Genomic DNA, 19723 nt, shown 5'->3' with positions numbered 1-19723 from the left:
TGATGAGAAGCATGGTTGCATTTGATTTGAATTGAATAAAATAACAAGTGCTAGGTTGATGAGCAGAGTAAAGAGAGGGAGGTTTATGTGTCATAGTTGTGGTGGTTTCACCACACACACGCCAATACACAATACACACACATACTCAAGCACTAGCATTCACACCCAACGAGCCCCCATACCAATGTATTGATGTGTGCATGTATGTGTCTGTGTACTTGCAGGCCTTGTTCCTCTCCCAGGCTACCACATGCGGACACACACAGCCGGATTGAGCACTTTGCCAGCAGGTAAGAGGCTTGTTACGTGCAGACAGCGCTCAGGTCTGCACTTAGCCCGCCCCCAGCAGCCCCCCTGCATTCCTGCTTCATTCTCTGATTAGAGTATTGATCCACTCTGCATGGACACACTGCTAAAAACAGCAAAAACCATTCATTCTACACAAACACTTCAGACCAACAGCAGCAAGAGAGTGAGAGAGAGAGAGAGAGAGAGAGACAGAGAGAGAGAGAGAGAGAGAGAGAGAGAGACAGAGAGAGAGAGAGAGAGAGAGAGAGAGAGAGAGAGGCGGCAGGGTGGACAGAGGTCAGCTGCTTTCCAGTAGCCAGGGAGTCTCGGGGCACTAGGGAGTCTGCCAACTCAGATCAGCATCTGCTCTGTCATCGCTGTGGAGGTTATGCACACTCATACACACACTCATATGAAACTCTTGTTCACTGTTTATACACAAAGTGATATATTCATTGATTCATCGACAGGATGTAAGGTTTGACAGCGTTCTATGATAAAGGCCTCAGGCCTGCTCCAGGTTGAAAGCAGTAAGATCTTTCATCTCCCACCTTCCTCTTTGTTTCCACCTGTGTCTCTCAGGTACTTACTCACACAGCCACATGGATGCATGCATCTTCATGGGAAGTTTAATTTATCTGTGTGTAGTAATAAGGCTAAAGGCTATAATGCCTAAACTTGAATTTAACCCCAACTTTAAAGCTAGAGTAGGTGGTTTTGTAGAAACCAGGAAGTGTAGTCTTTCAAAAAATCCAACCGAAAAAATTCCACCCCCAACTTTCAGCCCTCCTTCCAAAGCCGCTCCCCCACAACACATAAATGCACAAGGCCTGACTACAATCAGACATTGTCAAACATATGCACATACAGATTACATGCAAGATAAACATAGCTAGCTAGCTTGCACCTACAGCTTAGCTAACATTAGCACTGGACTAATACATAATATAGCTACAGAAGTAGCTAGCTACATTGGCTACATGATTCAGGAAAATAACAAATTTCCCCTTTAAGAAAAAAACAAATCTGTCCCACAAAAAAAACAGCAACCTTGGCATTGCTTTTCAAATATTTCAACTCCCTCAGGTTTCGCCACTGTTGGACAGCCCCACCGATGTTCCCGATGTTCTCTTGCTTTATCCAACATCATTTTGTTTGAAGCTTGTCTGTGTAATATGTATGTCAACAGAAAAAATACAACAGATTTCTAAAACAGAACATCACACACTTAATATCAGTATTTTACAGAATTTATTGTCTTTTTGTCATGAGGACATGCACAATAATAAGGCAGAGAGAGGGTTTCACACAAATATGTTTCAGCTATAAAAACACTCAAAATCTCAAATCTCACGTTTATCATGTGACATAAACAAAGCTGAAACTAGATCGGACCTGTGTGAGGAGTGTATTGAAAACTCTAATTATAGATGATTTTGTGGGTTTGGAAAACACAGATAACTTTCTATTCTGCAGCGAGAGCTGGAGAAGCGTTTTACTACATTGGACCTGGCTAGCTGACTTGAAATTATAAAGTGGTGGCCTCAAAATTCTCCTCCATATGTTATACATATGAAGGCACTCATACATTTAAGAAAGACAAGCGGCTTCTTTATCTCCATGGTCTACTGCCAGGGTTGGGTAGTAATGGAATACATGTAACGTTGTTACGTAATCAGGATACAAAAAAGGTAACTGTATTTTGTTACAGTTACAGAAAAAAAGACAGTAATCAGATTACAGGTACATTATAAAAACAAAGTGATTACCTGCAGCATTACATTCAGATGCAAACTCCTTGTCTTTAATTGAAATTTGTCATTTTAATGATCAGTATATCACATGAGTCATGTAGATTTGAAGAGTTTTTAACTTGGGGGGTAGGTGGAGGGAACTGCTGCCAGGAGAGGATTCTAAGGACTTCCCTGTCCTGCAGCAGTCCATGGTGTTTCATTTAGCCAATCTATACGTTTGTTTTATTTTTATTGGCAAAACTGAAATTGGCAGTGTTTTCCTGAAGATATTTGAATCAGGCGTTTAACCTGGATTTTCACATCACCTGATTCTACAGCAGCAGCCTGACCTGATCTGGCAGTAAATTCTTTATTCTCATTTGTTGCTCCATAAAATTCTACAGTTTGAAACCCTTAACCTCACAGGTTTTAACTAACAGTCTGTAACATGAAAGGAGAGAAAATTAAGTCTTGTGAGCAGCAAAGTTAGTTTCATTATCATTTGTATGATGTCTTCCTTCAGTAGTTTTTGAATGATGTATGCAAAATGTTAATTTGTTATAATTATCATTATTTGTAACTAAGACGATCAGCGAAACTTATTTTAAAGCCTATTTAAACCTGTAGGATTTCTGTGGACTAAAGTTGCTGAGAGCTGATGAGTAAGCATCTAAAAATTATGATCATCAAAGTCTGAGCATGACACACCAACATGAAACCTTATGAGCCAGTACACCCTTTCAGCAGATAGAACATGCATGATGGCCAGTCAGAGTTTTTCGAATAGTCTCTATTTGTGGTTGTTGTTGATGATAAGTCTCAAAGTAAGATTACTACCAGATCTTTTGACTCTTGATTTTTTAACAAATAAGGCAAATAAGGAAAAGTCCCAGGAGAGCAGTATAGTAGTATAGTTTTCAGCTGTTTTGCATTTGATCCAATGTGGATCACACTGGATCATTCTACATCAATTAATTGTTCTGCTGTGTTTTAGTCTCAGAGCCTTTAATCTCAGTGTACCTTTTTTTTTTTTAATTTTCCTGTTAAAATTACTCATTTTTTTTTCTTGGGGAGCAAAGCTTGATTTCTGAACTTCAAGGTTTGCAAATACATGTCTAAATTCAAACAAATTATACTGTTGTTCAAATTTGTAAATGTATTTATATTTTAAATATTTTCATTTTTCAGGTTTGGCCTTTTCGCTCAAAGTGAGATCAGTGACTTTCTGTGAGGCACAATATTTAAGTCACCCATAATCAGTCATTCTGCTTTGTAAAACTGCAGTTTTTGTGTTTGACATCCGTTAAGTTAAATTTTAGTGAAAAAGTCTTGTTGAAATTATTATTCTCTTTTATTTATTTAATTAAAGACAAGTAATCCAAAATTAATGGAAAGTATTCCGGTTACGTTACTTTAATATAGTAATCCTTTGGATTAAGTTATAATTACATTTACAACAGGTAATCAGTAATCTGTAACAGAACACATTTTTAAAGTAACCACTACACATGCTGAGTCCATACTTGTTCCTTTGCCTTTTCCCTCTCCTAGCTGTCTCATTGGCTAGAACCTAAATCATATCAAATCTGATCATATTACATTATAAGACTTGTGAACATATATTGGAAAATATCAGAATTATATCACTTGGGAGAAAGATCGTAGGGCTGAAAATTGGTTTGTTCTCACACTACTAGATTATCTAGGCCGTCAGTCACTTCCACTCAAACTTCAGACCTGAACATTTGCTGCTGGTTGTCAGAATGTGCCGTAAGGGCCAAATCGGTATTAAAATCAGGCTAAAAATTGTGTAGTGTACACCTGGGATGCAACAGTACAGTGGGCTCATGGTTTGGTATGTATCACATTTTTTGGGTCATGGTAATGGCATGGTCATTATATTTAACAGTATGAATATTCAAGTTCATTTTAACACAAATGTATAAAAACAATGAAATAAAGCATTCAGCATTGCTTATTACGCTTGGCATATGTTTATTACTGACACTGTGTTCTTGTTACAGTGAAAGTCTTTCTCTTCTTTTGGGACTAAGAAAATTAAAAAATTAAAAAATGTTCACGTTTTCCTTGTAAGACCATCATTATGGGAAATTTTGGTAATAATAGTATGGTAATACATAGTAACATATTACAAATTAGCAGTTCACTGGACAGTTTTCTGAATTTTGTTAGAGAAAGTCACTACTGTGGGTGTGTCAGTGTCATGGCTATGTTAGATTTAGCTTGCTAAACTAGTATTTACTAGCCAGTTGTATCTCATATTTTTACATAAAATGTTATGGCTGTATTGATTAAGAAAAAACATAATGTTTTCACCCTCTGTGCCTGTCTGAAGTTTTTTCTTTTTTCTTTTTTTCTCCATTTAATGTTTTTATGATAATTCTGAAGATCCTTTTTGACGTAGTTTTAGTTCAACATATCAAAAATAGGCACCAATGTTCAGTACTCTCTTCTGAGATATTTAGCAGTGCATTTTGGGTACCAATTTTTAGTACTCGGCTCTTATCCTACGCGCTCACACATACACACGCAGAGATCAGCCCCTTTGACTGGCTCACCATACCACACTACCAACCGTCTCAGCAAACACTGAGATTCAGTTTTCATCTGAAATGTTTTCCCTCTTTCCTTCCTTCTCCCTGTCTCTTTCTTAGTCTCCATCTGTCTGTGTCTCTCCCTGCTGTCGCACGCTTGATTCCTCCCCTGCATCTCAATTTTTCACTTCATTTCTCCTTTTCTCTCCCTATATCTATCACCCTCTTTATCCCTCTTCCCCTCATTCTCACCCTCCCGCTATCATTCTCATGCCATATCTCACTTTTTTGTCCTGGTCGTTTGAGTTGCCTTTGCTCAGAAATTGTCTTTGTTTTCTCTTTCTGCCTCATAATTAAAATATTTCATTGCCGTGTGACTGTGAAAGCACTATTCATGTGTGCCAGCAGGCCTGGCACAATTAAACCTAACATGTCGAAGTGTAAAAAATGCTAAAGGTTATTTTGTGTAGAGGCTGCTTTATGATGGCCGTTACCGCGGCGATTGCAGCTTGCTGGACGAAAAGAGGGAAGGGCGCAGCGTGATGTGACTCAGACGTTGACGTCTAGAGAACCTTCTTAAAGTCCCTGTGTGCTCCTGCTAGATTAACGGTGTGTGTGAGTGTGTGTTTGCACTGCCTTTTCAAACCTCATTCAAGTTTCTATATGTCTACGAATGCAGATCCTTCTGAAGGGGGGGATATTTGTTTTTTTTTCTTTTGCATACTTTAACCAAATCTCAGAATGATCTGAGTGCTGGCTAAATGGGAAGAGACAAGCCCTTTATGGCCCGGGGAAGAATAGCATAGCTGAAGGATCCGTCTCCATTCTGCAGCTGAATGTAAAATGCCTTTTAATTCAGTTTTATCTCACGGCTCCCTGTCCCATATAAAGCGGGGTGGAGAAAGCACACTAAATGAGGTATCATTTATTTATCCCCTTTGAGCTCTAATGGAAAATTAAATTGACATCAAAAGTTGAGTGTCAAGACCGCATTGCAGATTTTTGAACATCTGTAGGAGAGATATATCATTCCAATGAGGAAGCACAGAAGGATATTTTTTAATACTGTTATGGGCAAATGGCTGGGTGTACGTGTTAATGGGGTGTAATGGAGGAAGCCCAGTGGGGGAGGGTTAGCGGGTGGTGTTTGGAGCCAACTCTAAAGGGTAAGATTCGCTTGAGCGTCACAAAGTGTGAAGTGCCTGTGTAGAGGGAAGCCTTTTCATCATCAAAACAGCACATCAGTGAAAAAAGAGGAAGAGAAAGACTTTGGACGCATAAGATGTGCAGTCACATTCACAGGTCTCTCAGTGAGGAAGCATTTGGAGAGACAAAATTCTCAGAAAGTTGGATCATTTTGTACGTCCCATAAATGCTGATGTGCTCCACCCTCCATTTAGACTGGCAGTTCTCAAACTAAAGGCCTCAGGAAGGCATCGGGGGGCTGCAGAAATATCTGAGAAGCTGTATCCCTGATTAGTAAGGTCTAATTTTGTTAGTTTATTAATTCTGCTTTGACCATATCTATAATATACACTGATCAGGCATAACATTTTGACCACCTCCTTGTTTCTATGGTCATTGTCCATTTTATCAGCTCCACTTATTATATAGGTGCACTTTGTAGTTCTACAATTACAGACTGTAGTCCATCTGTTTCTCTGCATACTTGTTAGCCCCCTTTTACCCTGTTCTTCAGTGGTCAGGACCCCATGGACCCTCACAGAGCAAGTACTATTTAGGTGATGGATCATTCTCAGCACTGCAGTAACACTGACGTGGTGGTGGTGTGTTAGTGTGAGTTGTCCTGGTACGAGTGGATCAGACACAGCAGTGCTGCTGGAGTTTTTAAAAACTGTGTAAACACTCCTACCTTGTCAGTCCACCTTGTAGATGTAAAGTCAGAGACGATAGCTCATCTGCTGCTGCACAGTTTGTGTTGGTCATCCTCTAGTCCTTCATCAGTGGTCACAGGACACTGCCCACAGGACGCTGTTGACTGGATATTTTTGGCTGGTGGACTATTCTCAGTCCAGCAGTGACACTGAGGTATTTAAAAACTCCAGCAGCACTGCTGTGTCTGATCCACTCAGACCAGCGCAACACACACTAACAAAGAGGTGGTCATAATGTTATGCCTGATCGGTATATATACACACATAAAAGTATAATATAAAAGTCGTCCTGGTAGATAGATTGGTAGATGTTGTTGAATGCATCACAATTCACAGCCATACCTCTTCATGTGCAGGTCAGTGACAGCTGCGAAAAACCTTGCAAAATAAACAAAGTTCTGGTACGACATGGTCCTCGTTTGTTAAGTGAAATTAATGCCTTGGGGCAGGAAGGAAGGGGTGCTCACTTCAACACCTATAATGTCTACCTCACACACAAGACCATACATCAGCTGTTTATTCATGCATTTGTTTACCCATGTAGTGTTCCTGATCTCTTATCTTTTGCCTCCAGGGATACATGTCCCTGAACCCAGTTCCCAGTTATCCTTGACTCAACCATCCCCTCAGTCGCATAGCCATGGGGTGTGATTTGATCCAGCCGATAGATGCCATGGCTGATAAAATTAGGAGCTACCACTGCTGCAATACAGGTTGACCAAGACAGCGAGCACTGCAGTCAGTGGCTGCCTGAGAAGTGGAGCTTGGATGATGTAATACTGACTGTTAGTGACAGGCTCTCTATCACTTCCATTCCTCTATGTAACCACTCTGCACTGCACAGAAGGGTGTAACGTAGTGGTGCATAATATTTTATTAGTCAATAAGTGGGGAAATTGAAGTATTATTATTCATGGTCCGATATTACATTTGTGACGGATAATTACACCCAATAGCTTCATTTTTGCACTGACACAAGAGTCACTTTCGTGTGAAAATCTCAGTGGTGTGGAAGTTCTTCATGGTTTCACCAGAGTACAGCAGAAGTACCTGAGGTACAGTGAGGTGGAAAAGCATTAAGACTTTCATTACAAATAATCTGGTTATTTGAAAATTTTGTGATCTTTATAGCCTAAAAAAATAGCTAGTATTAGCAACAAGCAACATCAGAGTTTTAACTTATCTTAGGCTCACAGCACTATATATATATATATATATGTATATATATATATATCAGCAACAACAAGGTGTTAATTTTTAGTTGTTGTTATTGTTATCTCCCAGAAATTCTATATTAGTGCATCTCAAGTTTAGAGCATTCTTTCAGCTCTCTCCACAATTGTAGGCTCACACAAAGCACTTAGCACTTTTCATTACTGTCTCTGCAGGGGCCAGCACTGCCACTAATTCACAGTCTATCCTGGTGGGACTATGAAGTCTCCCCTGTCTCCCACCTAAGGGTGACTTCAGGCAGGCAAAGTGCAGAATGTTGCTAAAAGCAAAGTTCCTCAGGCACTCCGCTAATGGTAGGAGAGCCGGGCCCTTCGTGTGCTCTCCATGGTTAACCCTTCGGTGCTGCATATGGCGTCAGGAGTGCATTAGAGTATTTGCTCTCATTGGAGACATGAAACTCATTCTGTTAATTTCTTAAAGTCACACTGCATGAATAACATCTGTGATCAGAGTAGTGCAAGTGACACTTTATCACAGGGGGCGCCTAGCACTGTGCCGGGAGAACTACCACCCTAACATCCTAGGTTTCATCTATGATCTTACCTACACTATTGGCAAAACAGGTTCTGCATAGTACCAGAAAATGTTATATGATTTGTAACAAAAGCAGAATCCTTTTTGATGCTTTAAAGAACAATATATCTGACAGGTTGTCCATCATGGAGATTATGCACAATAGTAATAGTAGGCCTAATAATAATAATGATGAAAATAATTGATGCAATAGAAAATATAACTGTCCGTCATAACCTTGTTGGAGGCAGTTGTAGCATAATTAGAATGGCAAACGTTGTTAAATGGTTCTTTGCAGTTCTTTTTATATGTACTATTCTAATTATGCTACAGTTGCCTTGTGTGTGTGTAACCACTGCCTTTACCTTTGAATAATTGTACCTAATCCAGCTAATCAGAACTGAATTTTTGAACCGTTTGTGTTAGATTATGCATGTGATTTAACTCTGCAGAGTGCTTGGATGGGCACACTTTGTCTATGAAGGTGCCAGGAGCAGATTATAATGTAAAGCCTCTTCACAGTAAGGTCTATGTCTTTTTGTAGTGTAACACCCCCATGTTCACTATTGTGTGACTGACCTATATACAGCAATGTGTCTATGCTACCATAATTCCCACCTCTCTCCTGTTGTGTCTCTTTCTGTCTCTTTCTTTCTCTTTTTCGCTTTCTCTCTCTCTGTCAGGCTGGCAGAAATGGAGAGCCAGAGCTGCTCCTTCTTCACTGACAGTCTCTCTCCTGATGAAAGTCTGTGAGTATGCAGCCTGCCACCCCCACACACTGAAATCTTTCATTACTGCCGTGGCCCTGTGTGTGTGTGTGTTTGTGTGCGTGTGTGTGTATTTGTGCATGAGCAGTCTGCTGTGTGTGTATACTTTTGTGTGTGTCTGCCTTGTGTTTATGATTTGGGGGCGGCTGGGCAGTGACAAAAAAAACTGAAAGATAATGAAAATGACCCATGGCAATGCGCGTACTCTCTCTCTATCATATAAAAGTCTTTGTGATTAAGGAGTGCGGTTGCAGGAATAAATAGAACAGGCTGCGCCGATGACTCTCAGAGAGGATGGGGTGGGAGGGGGGCCATTGAAATGCCATGAAACACGATGTGTAGAGCTGAAGGCCGGCCAAGAGGGTGAGGTGGCTGCCTCGTGAACATACGTAAGTGAAATAAGGCTGAGCCCTCACAAAAACACACCCATAAAAGAGGTCAGTCCGTCAGTGGCTACATCCAGAGCAGAGTACTGGCTTTGTGTGGCATGAGAGTGAGAGAGAGAGGCAATCGAGCACAGCTTTGGGGAATTAACACAACCTTTGGGTTGCTGTTCCTCCACTCCCTCATTATCTTAGTAATCTTCTTGATGTTAGTACCTTACAAAATGTATTGGGACACGTGTATTTCAGTGCAAAACTGCTTTTACTGCAAAATTTTATACCTTTTGGGTCCACATTTGGCCTGAATAACCGTATTAATAAATTGTGGAATGCGTACCACCAATTTACCAATTTCTGATAAAGTGAAAGCGGGACAGCCACCCACTCCTCTTTTATAAATGCAGCAGTGGTAATTTTAGGTCACATTGTACTGAGTAAGCATTTTTGGCCAACCTGCGCTTTCTCCAGAGCAGGATTCCATTTCTTCCAGGCACAGCATGCAGTTGATTTTGTAATTGTCAGTTACGCTGCAATGACACATACTGACATTTGGCCTAAATGGCACCCTATGCGCATCCCTCTGTGACTCCGGCTGTTAACTCATGGTATTTTCCACTGTCTCAATGTGGTATGCTTCCTAGTTAACATAATCATTCTATCTGGAAATTCAAAGGGTGTCCCATTACGTTTATTATTATTATTTTTGTTATTATCATTATAGTTATAATTATTATTATTATTATTATTATTATTATTATTATTACCACATTACCATGGTGTAGTGTACGTGGTTGAGTGATCTTTCTGATGAACTTACGGTAATGTGCAAAAGTCAGAGACCACCTTTTCATTTATTTAATTTCAAGTCAAAACAGCATAAGATATTTATTTTTTCATTTCAGAGAAAAAAAACTAAACATATTTTTTTAGAAAATAACACAGAACCCTCAACAACTAAAAATAATATCAGTATAATATTTAAGTATAATATATTTATTGGGTCCACCCATTTATTACAGCCTCCATTCTTTTTGGGGAACTTGAGTTCTGTTTTTCAAAGAAATCTGCAGGGATATTTTTCCATGCCTCCATGCAAGTTCAGTCTTATGAGTTGGTTGCATTTTCTGCTTCTTGTGATTCAGGTAATCCCAATTACAAATTTATCAGTCCTTAAACTTTACTCTTCATTTCAAATTGAGAAATCCAGTATTGGTATTCTAGAGGAAATTTTCTTCCTTTTTTGTCCAAACATTGTTTTGTCTTTTTTTGTTAAACATCCTTTCAGACTCAAAATGTTGAGTCATCTCACAAAGGAAGAATGTACAGAGACACCTATGGATTTTTTCAGATCTGAAGCAAGACTGGAGCTAGAGTTTCACCTATCTCTCAAAAATAAAAGCTTGAAGTACTTTTTACACTGCTTGTCCAATTTTTCACTTCTTTGACTTTCTCCTACCTTATACAAATGGATTATTCTATATTTAATCTCATCCTTAATATAAACTGAAAAGGGAATTACTTGTGTTTAATGGCTATTTTGATCGGAAATTAAATAAATGGAAGATGGTCTCTGACTTTACACAGTACTGTACATCAACCCCTATAACTCATGTTTATATTTTGTCTATCATTAAATTTTAAGTGGTAATACTATACTTTGACTTTAAATCCAAGTATAGTCTTGCCTGCTTTGTTTGTTAATGTGATGCTGTGCTGACCTTGTCTCTTACTAGCATAGTTGGCTTCTGTGTGTCTGTGTGTGTGCTCCTGCTCTGTTTACACAAGCATGTACTTACAGCTCTGTTTATGCGCTGTATATGGATGTGGTCATATTTATGCCTCAGCATGTGTCATTGCTTATGGGAACCTGTGGATGTCTGTGTAAGCACTGCTTCCTTAAGCACAGGAATATTTTATCTATACTGCACAGGCACTTTTGCTTGGTGTAAATACCCTCAGCTGCGCATGTGTTCCATTCAGAGCCTCCATGTGTAGCCTCTAGAAGCCTGTTTGCAGGCCTTGGACCTGGTCCAGATGCTACCAGTAGCTTTTGGTCTGGCTTAAAGTTCTCGTATCAAACTGCATCAAAGGTGCAGGTGAACCCAGTGCTGCAGCATATAGAACATCAGGGAAAGGTGGAGAGGCAAAAGAATCACTGTAGCTTTGCAGTTGTAACTGTAATTTCTCTCATGTTGTAGCATTCGAACTGGATCAAAGGATGTGCATGCGAGGCTTATATGTGCTTTCACGGCATGTTCATTGTGGACTAAGGTGTACACGTGTGCTTCCGAGTATTTGTGCGAGAGTTTGTGTGCTTGTGTATGAATAAGTGTAAGGGTGTCTGTGTGTGCTCCATCTCGTCATGTGTGCTTATCTGCTGTGCACACAAAGTGTGTGTGTATTTCCAAGTGACTGTGGCTATGATAGTGCACTGCCTGCTAGCAGCTCTGTGTGCATCAACGTTTACATGTGCCTAGGGAATGTGTATATGGGTCATTGACAAATAAGGGATTTGAAAATGATCATTTTAAAAATTCAAAATTGAAATTTGTATTAAAAATAAAAACATTATAAAAAGGATATTATGTGCATTTTTGTATGTTTAAATTTGTTTCATAGCTTGTATCATGGTATAAATGTATTTTTAAACAGGATAATCAATTTGACCACTCAGAAAATGTCAGGTGGTGCAACCACATGCTAATTGAATATATTCAATTTTAAAGTCGTTTACCACTACTGAAAATGTGTATAAACTAGTCTTTGTACTTGGACACCTGAGTAAATTCTTTGTCCTTGAACTTAAGGTTATACTTTTATACTGTTACACTTTTTGTATATATTTTTTCAAATAAATATATATTATTATACAAGCCCATTTCCAAAACAGTTGGGATGCTGTGCAAAGTGTAAATAAAAACAAAATGCAATGATGTGCAAATCATTTAAACCATTTCTTTGAAAATAGTACAAAGACAACATATCAAATATTGAAACTGAGAAATTCTATTGTTTTTTGAAAAATATATGCCCATTTTGAATTTGATGCCAACAACACGTTCCGAAAACACCTGGTGGTTGACTGACAACAGGTCAGTAACATGATTGGGTATGAAAAAGCATCTCAGGGAGTCTTTCAGAAGTAAAGATGAGGAGGGGTTCACCACTCTGTGAAAGACTGCATGATCAAATAGTGCAACAATTCAAGAATAACATTTCTCAACGTAAAATAGCAAAGAACTTTTGCTTTTCATCATCTGCGATACATAATAACATTAAAAAATTCTGAGAATCTGGAGAAATCTCTGTATGTAAGGAACATGGCCAAAAATCATTATTTGCTAGCCATAATCTTTGGGCCCTTAGGCGGCACTGCATTAAAAACAGACATGATTCTGTAGTGGAAACACTTCTGAAAACCACTGTCTGTGAAAACATTTCATCGCTACATCCTCAAATGCAAGTTAAGACTCTAAAACGCAAAGAAGAAACCATACATAAACAGGATCCAGGAATGCTGCCACCTTCTCTGGGCCTGAGCTCATTTAAAACTGACTGAGGGGGAGTGGAAAAGGCCTTGATTATTTCAGCAAGACAATGCCAAACCACATTCTGCATGTATAACAACAGCATTGCTCCATATTAATAGAGTCCGGGTGCTAAACTGACAGTCCAGACCTGTCACCACTGATAACATTTGCCGCATTATGAAAGGAAAAACATGACAAAGGAGACCCCGAACTGTTGAGCAGCTGAAATCCTATATCAAACAAGAATGGGAAAACATTTTACTTTCAAAACTACAGCGGTCAGTCTCCTCAGTTCCCAAATGCTTACAGAGTGTTGTTAAAAGAAGAGGCGATGAAACACAGTGGTAAACATGCCCCCGTCCCCTGTCCCCGTTTTTTGGAACGTGTTGTTGGCATCAAATTCAAAATGGGCATATGTTTATATATATATATATATATAATTTCTCACTTTCAACATTTGATACTTTGTACTATTGATACTTTTCAATTACATATAGGGTTTAAATGATTTGCACATCATTGCATTTTGTTTTTATTTACATTTTGCACAGCGTCACAACTTTTTTGGAAATGGGGTTGTAATAATAACACATTTTCATGGTTTTCCTGAAGTCATACCACCTAACTTGGTAAACTGAATCTGCCTACACAAGACTTCAAAATGACATTTTTTTTCAATATTTGTGAAAGGCTAATAAAGGCTACTTTGTTGCTAGTTGTACCATATGACGAGAAGAATTTACGGATGGATGTTTCACAAAAAGTTGTATTCTTTTAAAGTTTATTTTGCAATATGTTATGATTTTAAAAGTTTCATACAAAATAATTTGAAATCATGCCAAATTATTTAATTTAGAGTTTTATATTACTATTTTTTTTAATAGTTTGCCTAATTTGCGTTTGTGGTTGGATGATCATACCACCTGACATTTTTAGATTTTCATAGACATAAATGCTTATTTGTTTGTGCACTAAAAATGCATTTACTGAAAGGACATATTATGGAATAATGTGACGTCATATATTTATAACATTTTTTTATAGGGAAAAAAATGTCACTGACCCATGCGTCTGAATGTACATATATGCCTGTTAAAGCTTTAATCAGGCCTGAGATATTCAACTAAAAGTGAATATAGCCCAAGAACATTCTGCTTGAGTCTGACTGGACCCGAACTTTCCACAGGATCCCTTTGTGTTTCAGTGAGCTATGAGTGAGAAATAATTTACATCGAATTTCCCCCATGCTTTTACTTTCATGGGTGATAATCCATGAACCAGACCCAATCCCAAGTATTTGTAAAGTTTGAACTGAACCAAACAAAACTGCATCCTAAATACTCGGGTCCCATCAGGTTGGACAAATATTTTAAGCTCTAATGCCCTTGTGGCTGTGGTGTAGTTGGCTAGCACATGCTTTTTTCTGGCTGAGCTGGACGCCCTTCAGTGTGGGTGTGTGTGTATGCGCTGTGGCTGTGGCTCTGGCGGCTCAGTGTGCATTGTCTCCTGTGCGGGGGGACTCAGGGATGAAGATCAGTACCTCCTACGTCACTCCAGCCCCGCCTTGGAGCAGGATTCTCCGCCAGGCCCACACCTCCTAGCCCACCTCGACTGCCACAACAAAGAGGAGCTGCAGCGCACGCTGGTCCGGCTGGAAAATGAGAACAGGTGAGGGTCCACACACACAAACACACTTTCACTGTTTCAGTGTCACACAGCTCTGCCTTTTGTTCATTGAACAATGCAAGGCTGAATGCACTGACTGGACTGCACTCAATCACAGTATAATGCCAATCTGGCCTCCCGGCAAAAGGACCGCACACTCTGCAAAAGCGTGGCGTAGTGATTTATTTATTTTGTGTACTCAGCTTTCTTTGTTTTGTAGAGACAAATAGTTTCCATTCCTGTGTGACTGGTGAGCTTGGTTAACTAGAGGTTATGCAGAAGTGTTGTTCGAGTTAATGAGGACAGTGTTTTTATTTCTTTTTTTAACTGTGTGTCTGATTGGCTGGGGTCTAACCAGCCTACCTAACATATATAAAATAGAAGCTGTACAGAGCACCATCTGGCTTCAGTGACGACTTTTTGTATTTTTGTATTCATGTATTCATGCTTGACTGTGGACATTGCAGAGACGACTAATATTTCTTGAGTACGCTATTTGAAGTGCCCTCTAGACCCCTTTTTTGTCAGAAAGCCTAATTTTCAGCGATACATCCTAGAAAGGAAATCTGAAACATGAACAGTAGCGAAATGAAACCTTTCCATAACCACTTAATTCTGCACCAGAGGCCATGGCCATGTATATGACTCATTTACATTTCCTTCCTTCTTTTTTCTTTATAAAGCGTGATCTTTAAGCCCTGTGTCGGCTCCGGGCCTGCATTGCTGCATGCAAATAATTGATCAATAAAGCCGGATTAATTACGAATGTCTCCAGGGCATCTGCAACCTTAACCTACTTCATAAATCTACATTTCCTGCTGCCATTGGTGCCACTGCCTGCGAAGGCCTTTGTCATTACTGCCTGTAATAAAACACTATTACTTTCATCATAAGAATACTGAAGCATTGCTACAGCTACTAATATGCTGACAGTTCTGTGTATGGAAGAGGTCAGAACGTTTTTCCCTCTAACATATTTTAATGCAGTGCTTTTTTTATAGGGCCATTAGGATTGCGAATAGCTGGAGTAATATGTCAATATGTCAAGAGAATTTAAGCTACATTTCTCATTTTTTTTCTTTTCCTTTTTTACTGTTGTTTTTCAGTTGGTAATAAGTCACTCTAAAGCACATCAATACTTATAAATAGAGGCAGGCATTTTGGGATATAGTGCTATTTATGTTGTTTAGAGAGAAAGGAGCTGACGTCACTTGCTGTGGGATTAGTTCATGTACTGTTGTTGCTTTTAAAATTGGCACATAGACAAATTACATCCTTTTTCATCCTACCAAAGAAACAACCAATGTGGAGGCAGTAACAAAATGTAAAAGAGTATGTAATGCTGTGCTTAGGATCCCAGGGCTATGTGTGTGATCTGATTTTATCTCTCTGCCTTTCCCAGTACTGCGCTTTTGTGCAAGTTGTTTGTACGTTTTGTATATACATACATATTGGGACAGTGAAGTCCAATTTGCTTTTTTTTCATGACTAAGCTGCTTGAATTTAGGAAGAACTTATATATCAAACAAAAATTCTGGTGTTAATATCCCTCAATTAGGCACTTCCAGGTGTTTTTATTTTTTTTAATAGTCACTTCGGCCCTGTTCTGGTGATTACACTGTGAGCTGTGAATATGTAGTCTGGGTTTAGCGATCTGCTTTTGGAGTCAGGAGGACTAAATCATCATGCTGACTTAAGAAATGTCTATGAAAGAAAAGCAAACAATTTGGATGCTGAACAAAAAGAATTATTCATCCAGCACCACAGCATGGAAACCCAGCCTAGCAAAATCCAACAATTCGGAATGTTTTGTAAAAGAAAGAAGAAAGAAACCACTGGTGTACTTACAAAAACTCAGATATCTTCCCTGCTGATTTACAAGAAATTGCCTCTAAATTCACTGGCTGATGCTTCATTATGCAGCAAGACAATGTCTCAAAACACACTGCCAACACAACCACAAGTTCAACTCGGTCTTTGGATTGAAACTCAATCAAGTATGCATTCCACTTGCTGAAAATGAAGCTGAAGTCAAAAACAAACAAATAAAATTAGCTATTGTAAAGCTTTGGCAAAGAACATTAAAGATCAAACCTAGAATTTGGTGAAGTTAGTTTATAGGCCTGATGCAGTTTTTCCTTGCAAAGGATTGCAATAGTATGATGTAAGTAATGTAAAAAGTCCCAGTTTCCCACCTATTTCAAACACATAAAAGGTCCAGTATTTTATTGCATCAAGTCCTTTTTATCAAAAATCCAAACTAAATATGAAAATGAACCAGCATTAAGTGTTTTGACTTCACTGTTCCAATATTATGGTCGGGGCACCAAACTGATCAGATGCAGATGATGGGGGATGGTGATAATTAGGGTGCTGCTGGTGACATTGATGAGTAATTTGTCGTGGCTGGCAGGATGCTGCAGGGTGAGTACCGGCGGCTAAAGTGGAAACACGAGGAAGCGGCAGCGGCTCCGCAGCTGGTGGAGGGTGGCGCGGGCTCGCCGGCAGGTCAACAGGACGAGGAGCTCCTGGCTGAGGCTCGAGTCCTCCGGCAGCACAAGAGCCGCCTGGAGACGCGCATGCAGATCTTGGAGGATCACAACAAGCAACTGGAATCGCAGCTCCGCAGGCTCCGAGAGCTACTGCTGCAGGTCAGGATGTAAAAAGACACACATAGACACACAAACACACATTTACAAGAGACTCTAAAGATTCTGCTTACACCAGTGTCGTTTTTATGGATAAATGCAGGATTAAAACAAAAAGGACATAAAAAGAGTGAATAGGTAGTATATGAAAATGTTAGTGAGGGATAAGAAAGGACAGTGATGGTAAACCAGTGGTAGACATTATGCGAAGGTATATGGGAATGAGGGAATTTACAGAGTGCTAAAAAAATCCTGTTAGAGACACAGAGAGGAGCTTAGGGAACAAACAGAGCCCAAAAAGAGAGGTCTAAAGAAAAAGAGGAGAAAGGAGAGAGAGAGAGAGGGAGAGAGAGAGAGAGGGAGTTTTGGGGCTGGAGGCGAAGAGTAGGAGGATGAGGGGACGGAGGGGAGGGGGAGACAGCATTAGAGGCTGCCTTGATGTTTTTCACACAGGGAAGTAGAATGGGGACACAGAGGGAGAGTGGAGAGAAAGATGTAATGTTTCAGGTAAAGTGAGGGAAGATATGGGGAGAGTGGAGGGAAAGAGACAAAGAAATAGCATCAGTGATGGTTGAAAGAGAGTGGCTAAAAAAGGCAGGCTTACTAGTCAAGGTGATTTCCAAAGGCATAGATGGTGAAGTGAGTAAGAGAGAATATTTGTTGAAATCAGCATTGTAAAGACTGTGGAGGGATTGAAGGTAAGTCATTTCACAAGCTGAGAAAGAGAGCAGATGGAAAGAGCAGCTGAGGATAAACTGAGGATTCTGTTGTCCCAGGGGAAAGAAATAGAAGAGGAACAGAGCAGCTAAAGTCAGAGGAAAGAAACTATAGTGTGGCTGGAGGAAGAGGTGAGGGATGGGCACGCAGTCCAGACAATGAGAGTGAGTGAGAGAGGCAGAGACAGAGAGAGAAAGTACCGATGCTTCAGGTCAAAGCGGGATGATTGACGGGTCGTGTAAATTGAGACAGAGTGGGAGGAGGGAAACAAGCTGTAGCTGTGGGTGAAAGGGGATTAGAGTGGGGATAGACAGGAAGAGGGAGAGGAACTCAGAAGAAAGCTAATTGACGTTGGGGGTAATGTAAATCAAGGATGGTGAAATGCACTGGGATCCTGGGAAATTCAAGCCTTTAGGGTTGTATGGAATTACAGGCTTACCTCTGTGGACACCTTGGCAGGTTGATGGAAAAGTTTGAGATGTACTTCTCTCTCAGAATATGTCTCTGTGCTCAAGCAAGCAGTCTAGCTTCAAGTTGCTTTTTCTCTCCATGTGTGATGTGGCAGAAAGAGGGTACTTTTTTCTCTGTGTCTGTCGCACTGTTTCATCTCTGAAGAAAATGCATTGCCTTTGTAAGATATGGAACTGGGGCCAAATCCCTGGTTAATATATGGCAAAGTTCTAAGTTTCAGTAGAATTGAAAAACTTAGGCAATGGTTTCGTTAATTTTTCATCACAGAAAGCAACAACAACAACAACAGTCAGTACCTCTCCAGAGCACTGTTAAATTCGAAATTTATTCACATGACTGTTGCCAAAGTTTTAAAATAATAAAATGACAGCAATTTAAAAAGGAAATAATCGCAGTTAAAGGTAGTTCTATTTTGAGTATAACTTACTAATGTAAGCCTATTAGTACAGATCCAAAGCCTTCATAACCTAGATGTTACTATTTAATTGTAATTCTGGACTCATCCAAGTCTCTTCTACCTCTTTTCCTTTTTTCATTGCTTCCAGCCCAAAGATGACTCAGAGGCCAATGGGTCAGCGCCATCTTCTTTGTCTTCACCTGTGTCTGCAGCTCACCAGGGGGAGCCACCGAGCAGAGAGACCACAGACACAGAGGCTGCAGGTTAGCCTGGGCCGGCTTTATCCCCATCAAGGGATACGTAAATATACAGGTTACACACATAGGAGTGAGAATATGATGTTAGCTGCTGTTTAAAGGTAACTGCCTTGCAGGAGAGGATCTGGACCATGAGCAGGACACAGTGCTGCAGCTGCAGGAGGTGATTGAGCAGCTGAGGAACGTCTTCCCGACCGAGCCAGGCCAGTGACCAGCCTGAACCACCACAGAGCGGCCTGCCGTTTCCTGGGTTGGTGCACAGTGCCTATTTGGTGCAACACTTTCTGTAATACTCAAGATCCATGATCACTTTTAAACTTCAGACGTCTACAGTTAGAATTGCTGTTTTGCTATATGGATTAAACAGAATTATGTAATTTAATAATTAGTTACATAGTTACAAAACAAGTTAAAATTCTATTCAAATTACCTTCTGTAATGATAGGTTTGAAAAACATGGCAAAAATGTAAGCATGGATAAAGCATAAAACAACTTTACACACAGTACTGTGCAACTGTCAGAGACCGCACTTTTAAAAACGATGGTATTTCAAAGGTTCTGTGGTAAAGGAAATGGAAATGGAATGCAAAGTGTTCTCTGAGTGTTCATGGTTCTATTTTCTTTACTAAAGAACCCTTGAAGAACCATCTTTTTTAAGAGTGCAACCGTC

At 39.7% G+C, this 19723-nt stretch overlaps 1 protein-coding gene across 1 annotated transcript in view; it reads left to right on the top strand.

Annotated features, from left to right (window-relative positions):
• drp2 (dystrophin related protein 2) overlaps positions 1 to 19723 on the top strand; it is a 74175-nt gene that overhangs the window by 50626 nt on the left and 3826 nt on the right. The window contains exons 17-22 of the mRNA XM_036568939.1: positions 225 to 290; positions 8901 to 8966; positions 14422 to 14565; positions 16976 to 17213; positions 18944 to 19058; positions 19169 to 19302. Coding sequence (XP_036424832.1) covers positions 225 to 290; positions 8901 to 8966; positions 14422 to 14565; positions 16976 to 17213; positions 18944 to 19058; positions 19169 to 19263 — 724 coding nt within the window. The 3' untranslated portion in view covers positions 19264 to 19302. The remainder of the gene's footprint in view (positions 1 to 224; positions 291 to 8900; positions 8967 to 14421; positions 14566 to 16975; positions 17214 to 18943; positions 19059 to 19168; positions 19303 to 19723) is intronic.

This window comes from Colossoma macropomum, unplaced genomic scaffold (assembly GCF_904425465.1).
Source record: "Colossoma macropomum unplaced genomic scaffold, Colossoma_macropomum, whole genome shotgun sequence".
Lineage (NCBI taxonomy): Eukaryota > Metazoa > Chordata > Actinopteri > Characiformes > Serrasalmidae > Colossoma > Colossoma macropomum.
Note: the sequence above shows the minus strand (reverse complement) of the source record. Positions and strands in the feature narration are given on the sequence as shown.